At 38.9% G+C, this 16463-nt stretch overlaps 1 protein-coding gene across 1 annotated transcript in view; it reads right to left on the reverse strand.

The window, feature by feature from the left end:
- The window catches only part of MYPN (myopalladin), a 58663-nt gene extending 46944 nt beyond the window's left edge, over window positions 1–11719 (reverse strand). Inside the window, exons 1-2 of the mRNA XM_074924258.1 lie at window positions 11580–11719; window positions 134–1072 (exon numbers count right to left, since the gene is read on the reverse strand). Of these exons, the coding sequence (XP_074780359.1) occupies window positions 134–1071 (938 nt within the window). The 5' untranslated portion in view covers window position 1072; window positions 11580–11719. The remainder of the gene's footprint in view (window positions 1–133; window positions 1073–11579) is intronic.
- Between the last annotated feature and the right edge of the window lie 4744 nt (window positions 11720–16463).

Below are 16463 nucleotides of genomic sequence, written 5' to 3' on the forward strand. Positions count from 1 at the left end.
CGATTTTAATTACCAAGATCAAGACACTTCTGCTACAGATTTCTGAAACATATGCATCAAAATATCTGGAAAGAGTAAGGCATACACCTAACTGTTACAGAAATGCAAAATGACAAGTGCAGAATATGTTTACCTGACTTCAGGTGCTGGGATTCCTACCACAATGCAGTCCAATTGCACTTTGGTTCCTTCAGGAACTTCCCTGCTCTTCAATTTTTGAGTAAAGCGCGGTGGTTGTCCAATAGGCTCATCAGAATATACAGATGCAGATTCTGACTCTGGTTTTAGCTCTGCACTTGTTAATTGATTGATAGATTCCAAGCCTGCTGCCTGTTGATCATCTGTTTGTTCAAATGTTTTCTCTGCTTTGTTTTCCAAGTCTTGAGGTACGGGAATGGAAAGCCTTTCTCTGTTTTCTGTTGTGCTAGGTGGGCTAGAGCAGCCTTTTTGAGCAGGCTTATTCTTGGAATCAATTTTGCTCCTGTAGTTTTTGCATGTTCGGGGTCTTATTCTTTCAGAGTTGTGAGCTTTGAAAAGTGACGAGAGCTCCTCAATAAAATCTGCCGCCTTGTTTAGGAATTCCTTTTTTGATTCTGATTCAGAAGGGGCGTGTTGTTTCTTTAGATCTTGAGAGCTCCCTTTGGAGCCCTTTGCGTTTCTGAGGTGGTCCTGACAAAAGTTTGAGTGCAGGCCATTGTCTGATGTTTTCAAGGCTGTAGACTGGGCCATTTGTTTGTGTTTTCCTGTGTTTTTCAGCTGATCTGGGGGATGCTGTGAATGTGCCTGAAGCTCATCCTGCTTAGTTTCCAGTGGATTCTGATCAATAGCTTGTCTTGCCAGGTTTACACTTTCATCTAGCTCTTCTTGGCTCAAAAAGGCGGAGAGATCTGGAAGGTCATCTTGGGCAGCTACCTCATCTGAATCACCCGAAGCGTTGCCGTAATGGAAATTATGAGAAGTTGGTTCTGATCTGCTTCTTTCACTCTTCCCTTGATGTTTAGTTTCAGCTAAATAACTTTCTCTCAGAAGTTGAGATATTGAAGTTGAGGATTCTAAACTGTCGTCTTGCATGCTGCCAACAAAAAGGACAAATAGGACCACACCTTATCAACAGCAAATTTTTTGACTGCACACAATTACAGGCTTCTGAAAAGCAGAACACATTTTCAAAGTGCAGCTGTGTGCTGAATAACAACTTGTAAGTATGGCCTTGTTTTAAAGGCCTGCTTCTGTACATTCGGACAGATATATTGCCTTTACCCAGCACAATTCAACTTTTATCACTTTCTGCCATTGGGAGCCTTACATAGCTAAAGCAACTCCAAGGTAATTTATACTTTGTTCCAGGCAAAGCTTCAACAACAGAGCTATTAACTGAGGTTCAATGTCAAATCTTTATCACTGCTGATGTGTGTTTCTTAGCTAAGAAACAACTTCATCGGACAGATTAAATGCTGAGTATTTCAAGGACTAAAAGTTGTGAGAGAATAGCAGTACTTTTAAATGAAGTAAATTTAACTTGAAAGACACTGAAGTAGTAAGTAAATAAACCCTCAAAAGCATTCGAGGGGTAAAAGTAGAAAAAAGAGGAGAGAAGAACAAAAATATTCTATAATGACAGATTTTAATTTAAAATTCTTAAATATCTTGCATTATAGGAAGTGATAATTGTGCTAAATGTTCTATACCTTCTTAAATAAACCATTATTTCTAATAAGCTATTTAAAGTAAGTAGAGAATTATGTCATTATTTGATACGAATGTCATTTTACTACAGGCCTTTCAAAATAATTTTCTTAGGTCATCCTGATTCTGAAAAAATGTACTACAGATGAGAAGACAGTGTCAGAAAGCCCATCCTCAACCTGCATGCCTAATAAGCAAAGCTAAAGTATCCCTTTGGATACTGTACATAATCTCCCTTTTATTTACACAAGAGTCATGAATGCGGAGGCATTCAGACATCCCACTCACACACTCATCTTAAGGTGGCTTAAATATGAATTCAAGTAAGACAAATACTCTTCACAACCTTTCAGAGAGCTGGTACCTCACAGATACCGTAACAAGTGCATGACAATTTACTGGATATGGCTTTCAGAATATGCAGTGCACAGTATCTCTCTCCTACGTCATTTACAGCCTGGCAAGTCTTGCTGTGATGGTTTCAAATATTTCTACCCCAAGGTGTCTGACTTACTGCACTGGAGAAGGTTCTGTTCTGATATGGCATCAAGAGAACATGCATGCCCTTGCCTCAGCCATTTCCATTCACAGCTTTATGTAACAGCTTAAGTTGCCAGAGAAAGAGAAGTAAAAAAGGTATCTCAAAAGTATCTCTGCTGTGAAGGCTTTCCGCTCTGCTAGTGGAACAGTTTTCCCTGGAAAAGGACTGGTAAAAAGCAAATGAAATGGTAATATCTCATATCGCTGCAGTATTTCTTCCTGGAATGTGAGTGACAGCCCTTCTTCCTTATTTACAAAAGGAAAGCTTCAATTTAAGCTGTTTATATTCTTCTTCAATGAATGAACAGAAAGCTATCATATTCTGATGTGCATTTTGAGACCTGTCTGCCTGCCTGAGGCACAATTTGTTATACTGAAATTCTTTTTCTTAGATAAATATTTGGCTTTTTAGATTTATCGATTTTGTTTTATTTTGGTAACATGAAACAAGCAAAATCAGTAAGACAACAAAGGCACCCAACCCAAATATTGATAAGTTGGTGCCTGTATGAAAAAATGACAAATAAAATACCATATAAATTATATTCTAAGCACCCAGTGAGTCCCTGCAAACTGAGCCAGGCTCTGCTATACTAATTGAACACTTGGTGCTAAATTATCTGGCAGAGTGTTTCAGTGAAGCTGTGGCACATCAGAGAACATTGATTTGAGAAGCCCACATGAGATAATGTTTGAGCTGTTTCATGACTGGACAGAGTATGTAATTTAACCTCTTAAGAGAACAAAGAGGTCTCCGTGAGGCTTCAAGTTCCCACTCTATGGATACTACTTTTGCTTGCTCAGCTTTTACTTCTTAAACAGCTGTGCAACCTTACTGAAGCTGAACGTGTTTAAGGGGTTATATTATCTTGTTTATGTGCTGATAGCATACTATGTGCTATAAAGGTCACAGCTAAAGCTACAGTTTCAACTCTGAAGAGTTTAAATACATTCTAACATAAGGAGTTTACAGCCTGGAAGACAAACCTTGCACATGAATGAACTGCAGACCTAGAATATAGCTGTAACGTAGGGCAAGTTTGCTTCAGACTACCTCCCCGTGTGCCCCCTTGTATCTACTTAAAAACAGAAGGGAAGAAGCAGAGGCACAGCCAGCTCTTTTCTCTGCACTTTGCAGATGACAGCCTACAAAAAGAGAGCAGCGTGTGCTTTTAGTGGGATGTCATAGAAGGTACAGGCTCTCAGAATATCTCGGGGGGGGGGGGGGGGGGGGGATGCAGTTTCACACTAACCTCTCTACATGTGGCTATAGCTAAATTATAACATCCAGCTGTATGTATTTTTATGTAGCTTAAGATGCTACAGCATAAGGCTGTGTTTTACATAGTTGGAGAAGTGAATATTTTATGTGGCTGCAAAATTTAGCTGGCTACCTTTCTTGGCCACTCTTTCGGAAACATTTCAGAATAGCACATCTTCATTTCATCTCAATGTCTGTAAAGGGCATCAGAGCTGAAAAAAAAGATGATGCAGGTCTTTAGAGAACACTGGATGCTCTAAGGAGGAAATGCAAGTAGGGAAATAATACTGTGTGATCAAAACCTGCAGAACTCAAATGAAGTTAAAGAACTCCTGCAAAAATTTTGTCGAGAGGGGATATGAAATTAATCTGACTGTGACTATTCAGGGTTTCATTTTCCTCTGTTGTACTTGATTTTCTCATTTATGTGCTCTCTCTGTTTCAACAGAGGTTGTTAATCACACAGTGCAGCTTTTCTGCAGATAATCATAGTAAAGCAACTGTTTGTTCAGTATGGTTATGCGAGACTTTGTTCTGGGTCTTGCCTATCTTCTATTCATCTTTTGAACAAAGCATTGAAACACGAAAGAAAGTTTCTGCTGATGTGAGAAATAATTTCTGCTATTTCCCTTAAGGAGTGTTACTGCAATATGAGGAGATGCTCTCAAAGAAGACGTGTTTAGATTGGCAAAATAGCTTTATAATTCTAGTTTGCAAAAAACTATAGTGAAGAAGCCAGTCTGATAGCAAAAGGAGGAAAACTGCATGCAAATTACTGCAACGTAACAAAACCAGGGGTGCCTACAGCTGGTGATAATACAAAAGGATAGAGGAAATTGAAGTATCAAATGAAAACTTCCCTGTACTGATGGTTCATTCTGGCTAGCTGTATCAAGCATCTTCCATTCGGATGACAGCACAGCCATACACAGAAGAGCAAAACTCACTTGTCTGTCACAGTCCTGAGTGAACACAGAGGGAGCGAGTGGACAGCTCGCTGGTTCAACCCTGTCTCTGCCCCTCTGAGGGCAGCCGAGCAGATGTGGATGGGAGAAAACAAACAGTTCCCCAGTGAAGGAGCTGGGACAACTTCCTTCCTTCTGCCCCTTGGAGCAGAAGGGGTAGAAAGGAGCAGGGTGCTCCTTCTGGTGTTTGGAAGCAAGATATTGATGTGAATGAATCCGATGCCAAATTCATAATCCTTAGAGAGCTGTCGCTTTTCTTTAGAGCTCACCCAGTGTCAGAATATTATATATAACTCTTCCCTATTTTCAGCTTGTGTAGAAGATAACTTTTTATTCTATTTTTAGTATGGAAGAAGTTGGGTACTAGTCAAATATAGCACTTTGAGGGAGTGCTTGGCTACTGAATTTTTAGGATATTTTGAATTATGTGATATTTCTAATTAAATAGAAAATGTTGAATTTCAGAAAATGTTGCTGTGGGGCTACCAGACAATGCAGTTACAAATACTAATTATGCCTTGGAAGTTATCTAGTTTCTTGTTTGTTTTGGTTTGGTTTTTGTTGGTGTGGTTTTTTGTGTGTGTTTGGGTTTTTTTGGGGGGGTTGTGGGTTTTTTTTTCCTACGAGGAGTTATATTCTCCAAGGACTACAGAGGGCTGATGATTGTGTGAGGCACTGGGTAGGCTGGGTCATTCCGATTTCAGTCAGGGAACAACAGCTTTTGTCAAATGAGAGCAAGCATACAGCCTGACATGGTCTCTGGGCTAGACAGTAATAAGCTGAATTCAATATATTTTCTAAAATATCTTTTAAACTATCTTTCTAGTGAGCAAAGAGGTATCACCAGAGGAACAACCATGCTATTACAGGTTTGACTAATGATAATGAATAATAACTTAGCCTTTCTATCGCCAAAATTGGAATCTAAGCTCCAAAATTAAGATCTGGTCTTGAATTCAGTCTTTCTCTTTGCCTGACTTTCTGGATTGTTTAGACTGAGATGTGGAATTGGCCTTGAGCATACACATTCATTTTTCCCGATGGGGACTCTGGAATAAAAGTGTCTTTGTGGCTGCACAGAAACCATCCCATGGTTCCCCAGTGTGCAGCAGTACAGAATGCTGGCGCTGAGTGGCAGTGCATGGCGCACTGCTGCCATATCATGGAGCTGGCAAAACATATACAGTTATTACAGATATCTGAGCAGATCAGTGCAGATAACTTTGCAGATAACTCTGTTATCTGCAGTAAAAAGGAAAAACTAGTAAAAACACAATAGGCAATAGTCTATGGTGTCAGTGAAAGCACCAGTAATTTTACAGACTGGAAGAGTCCATCTCATAGTGAACTAGTATCGAGGGGAGGAATTGCAATGCTAGTTACAAATAATAGTTCTAAACTGGTGTTATTTAGGATTGAAAATGGGATGACTGACTCCAGCAGTCAGCAGTTCTCTACTTGACTGCTTCATTACCTACAGCACCAAAAAAGTACATTGAGGGTGACATTTTTTGCTTTTCTGGGACACTAACAGCAGTGACCTTGGGCATGTATTTTCTTGGGAGGCATCAGAGGATGTCACGAACAAAACTGATTGCATGAACAGTCTACTAATTCATTTCCACTAGCCAACTAATTGCACAAGCTTTCTGAGTTTTCGAGAGCCTGTATTTATGGCAATGTTCTCTTATTAGCTAAGTGATCTTTAGGAAAAAATATTCCCAAAGGTAGAATTAGTTTCCACAGTTTGATTTGGCAGTGGTTTGACCTGAAAATCTGTACATGGAAAGGAGGAAAATTGCAGCTCGGGAAGCTTGTGCAGTGTGACACCCAACCCTTTCATTTCCTCTTGTTTGAGGCTTGTTAGGCTCATTGCTGAGTCATCACTGAAAGAATCTGAGTTTTTCCTAAGAAAACAGCAGTAGCTGAGGGGAATCCTGGATATATCTGAGTGCAGATCCCCTGTTTTATTTGGGGTGAGACAGCTTTGAATGCTTGATGCCCTAAAGCTGTTTCTTTCAAACACTCCTCTCTATCATAATAAAGTTATCTGCAAATAGCAGATTTAATGCAAAAAGCATTTGAACATCTTATCTGACCTTCAGTCGTAGCTGAAAATGAGTAATTTCAGTCAGTACATGTTGTTCCTGTCATTACTTTCCTTGAGACTGCTTTTGTATGAAACCCCAGTATCAGAACAGCTGGCAAACTGCTGCTTCTTTCTCCTTCATGACCTTTACACAGCAAGGCTCTGGACCTGTATGCCCAGCACCTCTGTTTGGAAACTGAAAAGTTTAGCAGGTATGAGAGGCTATATCCTTTTCAAGTTAATTTAATTGCACATAAATTGCATTTACCTATACGCTGTGTTGAACCCTAGCAGTTATACAGATGTTTCAACTGTATGATTACAGCTATGAAAAACCAGCTGAGAGGTGGCACAAGTGATCTGTCTTGCAGACATCATTTAGTGATCACAATCGCATTCTTACTCGCTTGCAGGAATTCTCTCTTAGCAGTTGCCATTGTCACTGTCTCTGTTACTGCCTGTTGACGAGCTGTAGCTGCTGCAAGACAGACGTTGAGACTCCAGACATAGGGAAGGTTAGGCTGGAGCAGAGGACTAAGGTTAGCGGTCTTGTGTGTGTTTGGGGGTGTAAGATATTTTTAGTAATTGTATTTAGAAGGCTATATACAAGAAGGTGGTTTATTTTTCTGTTCTAGACACATCAGTAGCATTGAATTCCGTTCCTTGTAATGAATCAAGAAAGTCAGGTAACTAAACTCCTATTTCCAAGTAATGTAATGAAATAATGGAAAATAGAGAGCCTCCAAGCCCAGGAGTGTAACAACTTCTGACGGAAACAAAATCCCTCTAAGAACAAGTAGGCTAAAGGTTATGTCCATGTTCAGGAAACATCTATTTTTCAATATAATCTTTGAAATGTTTTAAGTATATGTTGCATTTGCTTCCATCTCTAATCCATTTTATAAATACCAGAGCTTAAAACTCTCACTTGATTGGAAGTCTAAAAGACCAAAAGAGGCTGGTAGCTGTTTCTTGCTCACTGTTACATAAATCTGTAAATAGTGAAAAGGCATGGTGGTGGTGTTTTATGTATCTTCACAGAGTGCTGCTCTAATGTAAATGTCTGCTGTTCAAGGGATTTTTTAATTGCTGTTATAACTGCTGTATGGCTACTACTGCTTCTGTTCAGAAAAATAAGTAGAATCAGACCCTCTTCTGTAAGTAAAACCTCTAATAGTCCAGCTTCTGTCCTTAGATACATTGCAAGATAGACCTGGAGCAACTTCACTTAAGCTGCCCAGGATTTACTTGTAGCTGTGAATGGGAGTACTAACTCCCACCTCACAGCTCTTCTATTTGTAAATGCCACACAGTTAAATGTTTTAAGCAGTTTTCAGTCAAAATGCAAAGTTTTCCTCTACAGACTTGAATCTTAAACCTTGAAAAGTGTTACCTATAAAAGATCAAGTTTCCTTTTAAAAGGGAGGGGAAAAAAAGAAAAGAAGGGAAGGGAGGAAAAGGAAAGAAAGAAGGAAAAAAAAGGGTAAACATAGAACATACAATATTTAGAATTTTGGGGAAATTTCATTATTTACAAAAAAATTTAATGGCTTGGGAGTTGAACAATGCCTTCATATTTTGAACAGTTGTGATAGTGGATAGGTGCTTTTACCGGTAAAACTACTGAATTCCTTTTAAACTGAAATTGCTATCTGGATTTTCATTAAAAAGGGAATATAGAATTAAATTATCTATATATGGTTGTACATAATCTATATTTAGCTGAAATATGATGCTGAAGTAATAAATAATTTGAATTAACAGAAATATAATTTAACATATGAATATTTTATGAACATTAAGGAAATAATCTCAGACCACGAGCAAGTGATTTGAAGATGAGAATATTTGAGAGTCTAGTTTTCTGTAGCAGAGGATCTATCTAAACTGCTTTTTGTAGGGATGTTGGTCTCCCTTAACACAGCTCTTTTCCTCTTGTCTGGAGGTGTTCACCATTTCACCCACAGGCATTTGAAAGCACCTATTTTGCTTTAAGAAACTGTAATGAGCCTTAAGAGCACCTGTTTTGCAAGCAAACACTGAATATTTATCCGTCTGGTGCTAGAAATGTAAGAGGTGAAATGTGTTCTCCATCACCACTGCATTTCATCCCTAATGTTTCTTCCCTATCCTGCTGACAGCATAATCATACAGCCCACAAAAGAAAAAAAAAATGTTGAAATTCATCATCTCAGAAATGGGATGAGATAAATCCTGTCTCCAAGTCGTTCTGCAGAAGACATTGCAAGAGGCCTGTGTGCACTTGGAGTCATGCCCTGGCCTGTGACCTCGGTGTTACAGTAGTGGGCACCCTAAGCCGTGAAAAATATTCACCCCTTCTTCAGTGAAAAAACACATTCAAAGCTCTTCAGCTTTTTCAGCATTTCCTTCATACTATCATAGCATGAAAAGACCTTTTTTCTTTTTACTATGATCACAAAAATTCTCCATTTTTTCATAATTATCATTGTCCCTTAGTTCTCAAAATGAGAACTGACACCCTTTCTTACCCATATCTCAAGTTCTCTTTGCCTCCTCAGTGAATCTCCTTGAACTGCAAGGTAAACAATAGCTGGAAGAAACCCCATATAAAGTCAAATTGAAACTGAAATAAATTTAATTCGATTTTTAAATTAGAAGGTCAAACAGGAAAACAGGTGATGGCTGTCTCTGAGGCCTGCCTGGGACGCTTCTTCATCCTCCTCTCCCATTGGCCTGGGAAGGCCAGGCCTCAGGTGCCAGGACAAGCTCTGCAGTTGTAGTACTTCAACTGCTTATAACGTAGGACAAATTTTTATTGATTCAAGTAATGTATATGGTCCAGTTTCATTCAAGGATTGCCCATATGTGAGTTTATATGAAAGGCCCAAAAAGATACAGCGGAGGTCCACAATTTGGTGCTGAATGTACATACAAAAGTCCTCAATGGAAAATATAACTAACAGGCAACGGTGTTAATTCGTCCTGGTCCAAACACAGGCACACCACACTGCAAGCCTTTCACGGCTAAAACTCCAAATCCACTTTCATGGACTGTGACCCAAATGATTTAAACTAGGTCAGTTCTATTATTCCTGCTAGCAGCATGCATGAGCAGTGCAGAAACCCACAAATGCATGCGGTTGAGGACTACTGTGAAGTTTTACTTTAGAACTGAAGCTACAGCTTAGCTCTCAGTGTTAAAAAGTGATTTCTATATTGCATGGGCTCAGACTGACAAATTACAGCACGGCATAAGGTGCCATAATGAGAGTTTGCACAACCCACAGCTTGTGTCGCCAGACCGAACAAGCACAAACTGGACAAAGAAAAGCTCTGTAAAGCAGGGGTATGCAAACTACATGGCATTTGTACATCTTTTTGTCTGGTAATTTCAAATCTATGGGCTGTTTTGTTTTAAAAATGAGATTCAGTTTTCATACAAGTACTGGTTCCTAGTGAAAAAGGGAACTCAAGCCTTAAATTAGATAGAAAAGAAAGCTGGCTTGCATTTTTTCCCCAAGGTTTTTCATTTGTGCCTTTCTTTTTTTCACACTCTCACTGTATTTGTTTCTTTTTGTCCATTGTTCTATCTTTTTTATACTTTTTCATCAGTCAACCCTAAGAACATTGTAACCAGTTAAGTTTTAAACAGAAAAGTAAACAGATGTTTGGGGTTTTTTTGCTAGTGATTTAGACTACAATTTACATTACGGTATTGTGTAAATTCTTAACAAACCATCTTAATGTTGTATTTATGTGCAAATATACCTAAACTGCTAATTCTTAGCAGCTGTTGATAAGAAACATTCCTTCAGTACCACAGCAAGACCTGCTGTAAAATCTCTAAAGAATGCACAGGAATAGCAAACCAGCACAGAGCACACAGTTCTCCTTTGTCTTTGGTAGTCTGTCAAATACAAAACCTAATTAACTAACTCCTGAATTGACTATAAATAATTTCTGATACGTAAATATCATTCTGCTCAGCTGCAGGAACTAACACACTTCTTATTGCTGTTTAATTTTGTTATTAATTTTGTTAGCTGTTTCTGAAAGAAAAAATGAGACAAAAAGAAAGAGATATCCTGACCTTAGGAACCTTCAGGAGGTGTAGGAGAGGGAGAAGAGCAAAGTTGAGGTTTATGAGATTGTTCCATTAACACTGCTGATTTTGTTTCCACACTCAAACTCTAGAGCGTCTTCACAAATGTAAAACTCATGACCAAAACAAAACTACTGGTAAAGTAATTGGTGTCTTTACCATGGTTTGTATAACGTTTTATTGACGCAAACTCAAGAGCTAGTCTGTTCTCTTGTCAATTGTTGACATATTATTTTGTAAAACTTAAGATGGGCTTCTGATTACTGCTTAATGTTGCAATATATTGGGCCAAACATTTGCTACTGACAGTCAAATACTTTTCTGAGAGAGAGAAAGAGAGCAAGGGAGATAGTGAGAGCTCAAGGGTGAGAGCTATGCCCTTCTAGCAGGACTGTTTCTGCAGCTGTTGTGTACATTAATCCAGAGAGCAGATCTCCCAGCACTAAATATAGCCAGTGGGGTCATTTTACACGACAAAATAAATAAATAAATAAATAGAAAGTATTTAACTATGGGGTCACGTTAAATTAGGTTTGATTTTGCTTAAGAAGGAAATCCAAATTATGGCATCTTCGTTTAAGGCTCAATACTAGAGGGTAAATATTTCAAAACATGGAGGTAAAATAAGCGCGAAGAAGAATACAGTCCCGGCAAGGAACTTTTCAGGTCGTTACAATCTTCTGTTGACTGTTTGGAGGAGTCAGACTGTCTCCGAGGGATTCTGAGCACCCCACCAATGCTATCAAAGCCCTTTATAACGCTGCACCACATTGTTTCTCTTTCACTGCAATACACATGCCTCAGCATAATTTAAGTCAGTCGGTTTAAAAATTATTTGTCCTCTGTAGATGTCTTACCAGCAATAATTAGCATTCAAATATACATGCTTATCAAACCCTTCCGCACCTGTGCTGCAAAATCAAAATGTAGACTGATCTAAAGTTGAGGGATTACCTTTTTTAATTCCTCCAGATGTTGCTGCCCAACCCTGGCAGTTAGTAGCGATGACAATTATCCAGAAGTGTGAGATTAAAGTTAAGGAAGCGAGGGAATTCTTCGAGTCCTCAGGAACAGAAACAGCTAGGAGTCCATACAGTGAGGGAAGTTAACCTTCGTTATTATAAGGATGGCTGTAAGAAGCTGGACAACCTGTCACCACCGGAGCAATAGCATTTGTCAGTTTGCAGGTCCCAAGTTATTTTGAGCAGTGTAAACCATGTGCCCGCGGAGCATTCCACCTCATTGGACAGGGAATCCACTGCTCTGACAGCACCTATGGGCACCGAGAGCCTTCTCCTCACTCGGGAAACGTCCCCTATAGATGCTTATGCGGGTTTTGCTGATTCATCCAAGAGGTACTGTAGTGGCATTGTGTTACTCTTGTCAGCCGGTTTAGACTTCAGCCTTTTAAAATTACTAGTTTTTGCTATTGTCTTTTTGTTTTGATCGGAACTTGAAGATTACAGTCACTGGGAAACCCATCAGCTGGTAACAACGTAAAAGTTTTCCCAACTCCAAAGGCAAACCCAGCAAACGCGTGTGATTTAATAGTAAAATATTCTCTGAAGTGTTTGATTTAATAAACACAGTGTAACAATACAGAAATCCTTAAGGATGGCCTGTAACTACAAATCCTCAAACAGCTAGAACTTCTAAACTTGTTATTGAATGCACAGAAATAAACTGTTGGAAAAGGAATTAAAAAAGGAAAGTGAAACTTAGCTGTAAATAAAACTGAGACATAAACATAGGTGGAATAATTTCAAAATATTTTAAGCATTACACAGAGAAACTCTGTTACTATATAAAATTTCATTTTGTAAAACTGAACTACTGGTTAAAACCTTGAGTGACTAAAACTTACCACATACCTGGAAAAGGTAGAGACTAGATTTTCTTTTCTACTCATCCTGTCCACCAGCAACAGAAAACAATCTGTGATTCTAAACAGTTCAGTTTACCAAAAATGCTGCTTGATTTTTTATATATTACTTTATTTTAAATGCTCATCACAATTCCAATTTTAAAAGATTACTAAAATGTTATGCATTTATTATAGGGAATTGATACATAGCCCTTTCCACAGCTAATGATGTAATTCACTGGATTGTTGACCTTCTCCCAGTTCTCTCAAAATGTTACCGAGTGAATACCTTAGCTAGAGAAGAGCTTTTCCTGTGGGATGTAGTTCTTCAGAAAGGCATTTTATGAAGCATAACAGTATGCAAAAATCAGGGGTAAAGGCAATTCTTTTATGAAAAATTTCCTGATGCATTGGAGGTAGTTTTCTTTTGTTTCTCTTTCTTTTTGTAAAAAATCATTGTCAGAATACCTTGTGAAAATTAATTTGTGGTTTCTTCAGTGATACGGAAAAGTTGTATAGTGAAGTCAGCCCTTCTTTTGGGGACAGATTAGGCACTTTTGGGGACAGGTCAGGCACTTTTGGGGACAGATTAGGCATTTTATGAGTTGGGTGATGTCTAATGTAACTTTATACCTGGAATAGAGATCTAATGTATTCTTTATAATATCTGTAACAATAGATGTGAGGCACGGAGTGCTGACAGGGACTGCAGTTGATACTGTACCACAAGCTCTGGTGGCTTGGACATCACACTGCCTGTAGATCTGTAGGCTACAAAGTCTGAAGCCTGAAAATAAAGTCTGATGGGTCTGATAAAATAACTGTAAATCTATGTGGACTTCTGCTGAGATGCAATTATTATAAAATGTGCATGGAGTCTTGCTGAGCTGTGAACTGCTGTTTGTGCATGATATGCAAAATTAAGCAATCCAAAGTGACTATTGAATTTGATCAAAAAAAAAGCCAAAATTTTCCACTTTGAGAGTTTTATATAAGATGTTAGAATTTCAAAATCGCTGTATAATCTGTGCAACAAATGAGCTAAGGGATATGCAGGAAGTACAGCATTGAGAAACCATAAAATTATGAGCCTTTACTGTGGCAAACAGACTGACCATTGTAACAGCAGGTGGTACAAGGACAAAACTTGCAGGAACCACAAGAAGTCAGAGCATACACAGTAAATCTGCCAGGTTTTGCAGAGCTGTCATCTTGACAGAGCAACATCTGAGAATTTCAGATTCACTAGTTTGCAAATAGCAGCATAAAGCCTATGAAAATGCTGTTGTTCCTCTGTCTACTTTTTTTAGAAGACGGTGAATTGAGGCTTTTGATTGCTGAGCAGACTCTGCTTTTTTAAGACTCTAGCTTTATGTCCTTTTGTCTTTGCTGGCCAGCAGAAGGGAATATCTGTCTTTCTAGGATAAGGCATAGTGTCCTAGAATAAATTACATCAGCACTAATTCTCTCCAGATCTTGTCAGTCAAAGCTCAAAGTACCTTTACAAGCAGAAGGAGTAAGTCTTAAAATGGAACTTCATACATGGACGGTTGGCTGTTATTTGACACTAGGATTATCAGACTAGAATTGTAAACCTTCAGGATTTATCATACATGGAAAATTCTTCATTTTCTAGATATTAGGATGAAATTAATACAATCCTATTAATAGCATGGGTGGAACCATTAATTGAGCAATGAGATGGGTTACACATTGTTCAGTAGAGAACAGTTATTAGACATCTGTGTGGACTGCCCAAAATTATATGAGGAGTCTGTGCTGTCTTTCAGAAGTGACCTGAAGGCACCCCTCAATATCACATATTGTCCAGCCTGACAGTAAGCCTGTGAATACAGCTGGGGCTGGAAGAAGACATCTGAAGTACATTATTGGAGTGTTTTAAAGCCTTAAAACATAAAAAAAAGACACCTGAAGAACCAAAAAAGTCATTATCCTTTACAACATTGATCTACCACCTTTTTTTTTTTTTTTTTTTTGAAACAGCTCAGAGAAGAAGTAAGGCTTAGTTTACTGTCCCAGAGTAACTGAAGCAGATGAGTACTTCTCTGGGGCATAGGCTTGCCGTAGTTGCAGTGATTTCAAGGTTACAATTAAGCCCATAGTACATATAAGTCAGTATCATGTACCTAGTATATAGCATATATTTGATTAATTAGTTTAGAATAAGAAATTCTCCAATTCAAGCCACCTCAAGCTCACAGTTACTCGTGTAAAAGTTTATTTTGGCTTTAGAGGTTAGTGCTGGAAATAGTGCTGACAGCTGCAAGTTGGCAGTAAGCTTTGGGACATATATTACAGGGTATCCTGATTAGTTAGATACTTGTCACAGAAGCTAGTGGTGAAAAACACCTGGACAAACCTCAAGATTGTATTCTGAGCAGGAATACCACCTTAGAACAAAAGGCATAGAACTGAATGCTGCTGACATTTAGTTAGTCTGGAAGCAGAGAGAGGATGGAGGCAGGACCAGAAGACTGGAGGCTAGCTGAGTGGCCATACACATGGAACCAGACTGAGCCTCAGGCAGTCTGAGAAAGAAAAAAAAACCTGCACCAAGCTGAACAATAGCAGTGCAACTCACAGGAAAGAGGGCATCCGTTCCACAAAGGAAAACTTGCTGGCAACATGTTTTAACAGCTGGTTTGTGAAGTGACTCTGATTTTAATTAAGCTCATCTGGACTAGACCAAGCCACTTTCAGATCAGTTCCAGTCACACAGCGCAGCTATCTGTGTGCCTGCGGGCAGATCCAGGTAGTGAGAGTTTCTGCTGCTACTCTTTAAGGGCAAGTATGTAAAATGGTACTGTACCTCAGGTGATGCTTCCTAACTCATTCAACCATTATACCTAGATATTTGAGGGAAAATATAAATTTATTAATTATTTCATTGCATACTGTGGACACACCTGTCCAGAAACATGTGCAGAATCACAAAAAGATGTTGAAGTCCCAAAGAGGCCTAAGAAGCACAAGTCACAGAGTGTGCCACAGTTATGTGGAGCTGATCAGTCACTGTCATCAATCCCTGCCACCATGGAAAGAGTGTTCCTTCCCCTGTATAACCAAAACTGCTACTGCTCCTCACTGCCTGTCCTATGTTTCAGATAAGCATCTATCATCTGACAGGGTCTGGATATATTTGGGTATCTTTGCCTACAAGAGTAGCTTGTGATACTTCTTCACAGGGCAGTGTCTCTAGTAATAAAAGCTCAATCTAATGTCCTCTCGCCTTTGTTTTACAGCACATCAGTCTCTTGGCTTAACTTTTAAACCAATAAAAGGACACAGTATGATTAAAGATACGGGCGATGATGTGCGTATCACAGGTGGTGATCCTGTACTAAAAGTGTTTGCTGATGGGCAAATACAGATTGCTGCTGCCACGCCTGCCTCTGCGAGGGATAGGCAAGAGTTCTGAGGCAGATCCTGAGAGAGTTGATATATTCTGTATATCATATTGGCAAAAAAATATCAAACAAACTAAGAAAATGATGATGCAGCACTGCTTCTACACTGCAAAAAGCAAGACGACTGTAATTCAAGCAACAGTGGGAAATTTCCATGCTCTAAAAGGACACTTAAGGACAACTAGACTATATATTATTGTGTAGAAGTTCTGCATATTCTGACAATTACAGTTGGGAAGGTACCAGTACCACATCCAGGAGCTTTGTGTGGAACTGATACACAAATGGTAGAAATGACAAATCAGTGTTTGGATTATCAGCAAACTCACCACCCTCTGTCTGTCTGAGATTGACAAAGGCGCTCAAATCCAAAGGGCCCCAACTGGCAGCAAGAACAGCTGGTATCAAATATGTCATCATAACTTCTTACCATGCCATCACAAATGGGTTTGCAAAAGTGTATGTGCCATCAAGCTGATGAAGGTGCTACACAATGCAGTAGAAATTTGCTCTTGATTTAGAAGAATGCAGTACATACCTTTGAAA

This window comes from Athene noctua, chromosome 21 (assembly GCF_965140245.1).
Source record: "Athene noctua chromosome 21, bAthNoc1.hap1.1, whole genome shotgun sequence".
NCBI classification, from domain to species: domain Eukaryota; kingdom Metazoa; phylum Chordata; class Aves; order Strigiformes; family Strigidae; genus Athene; species Athene noctua.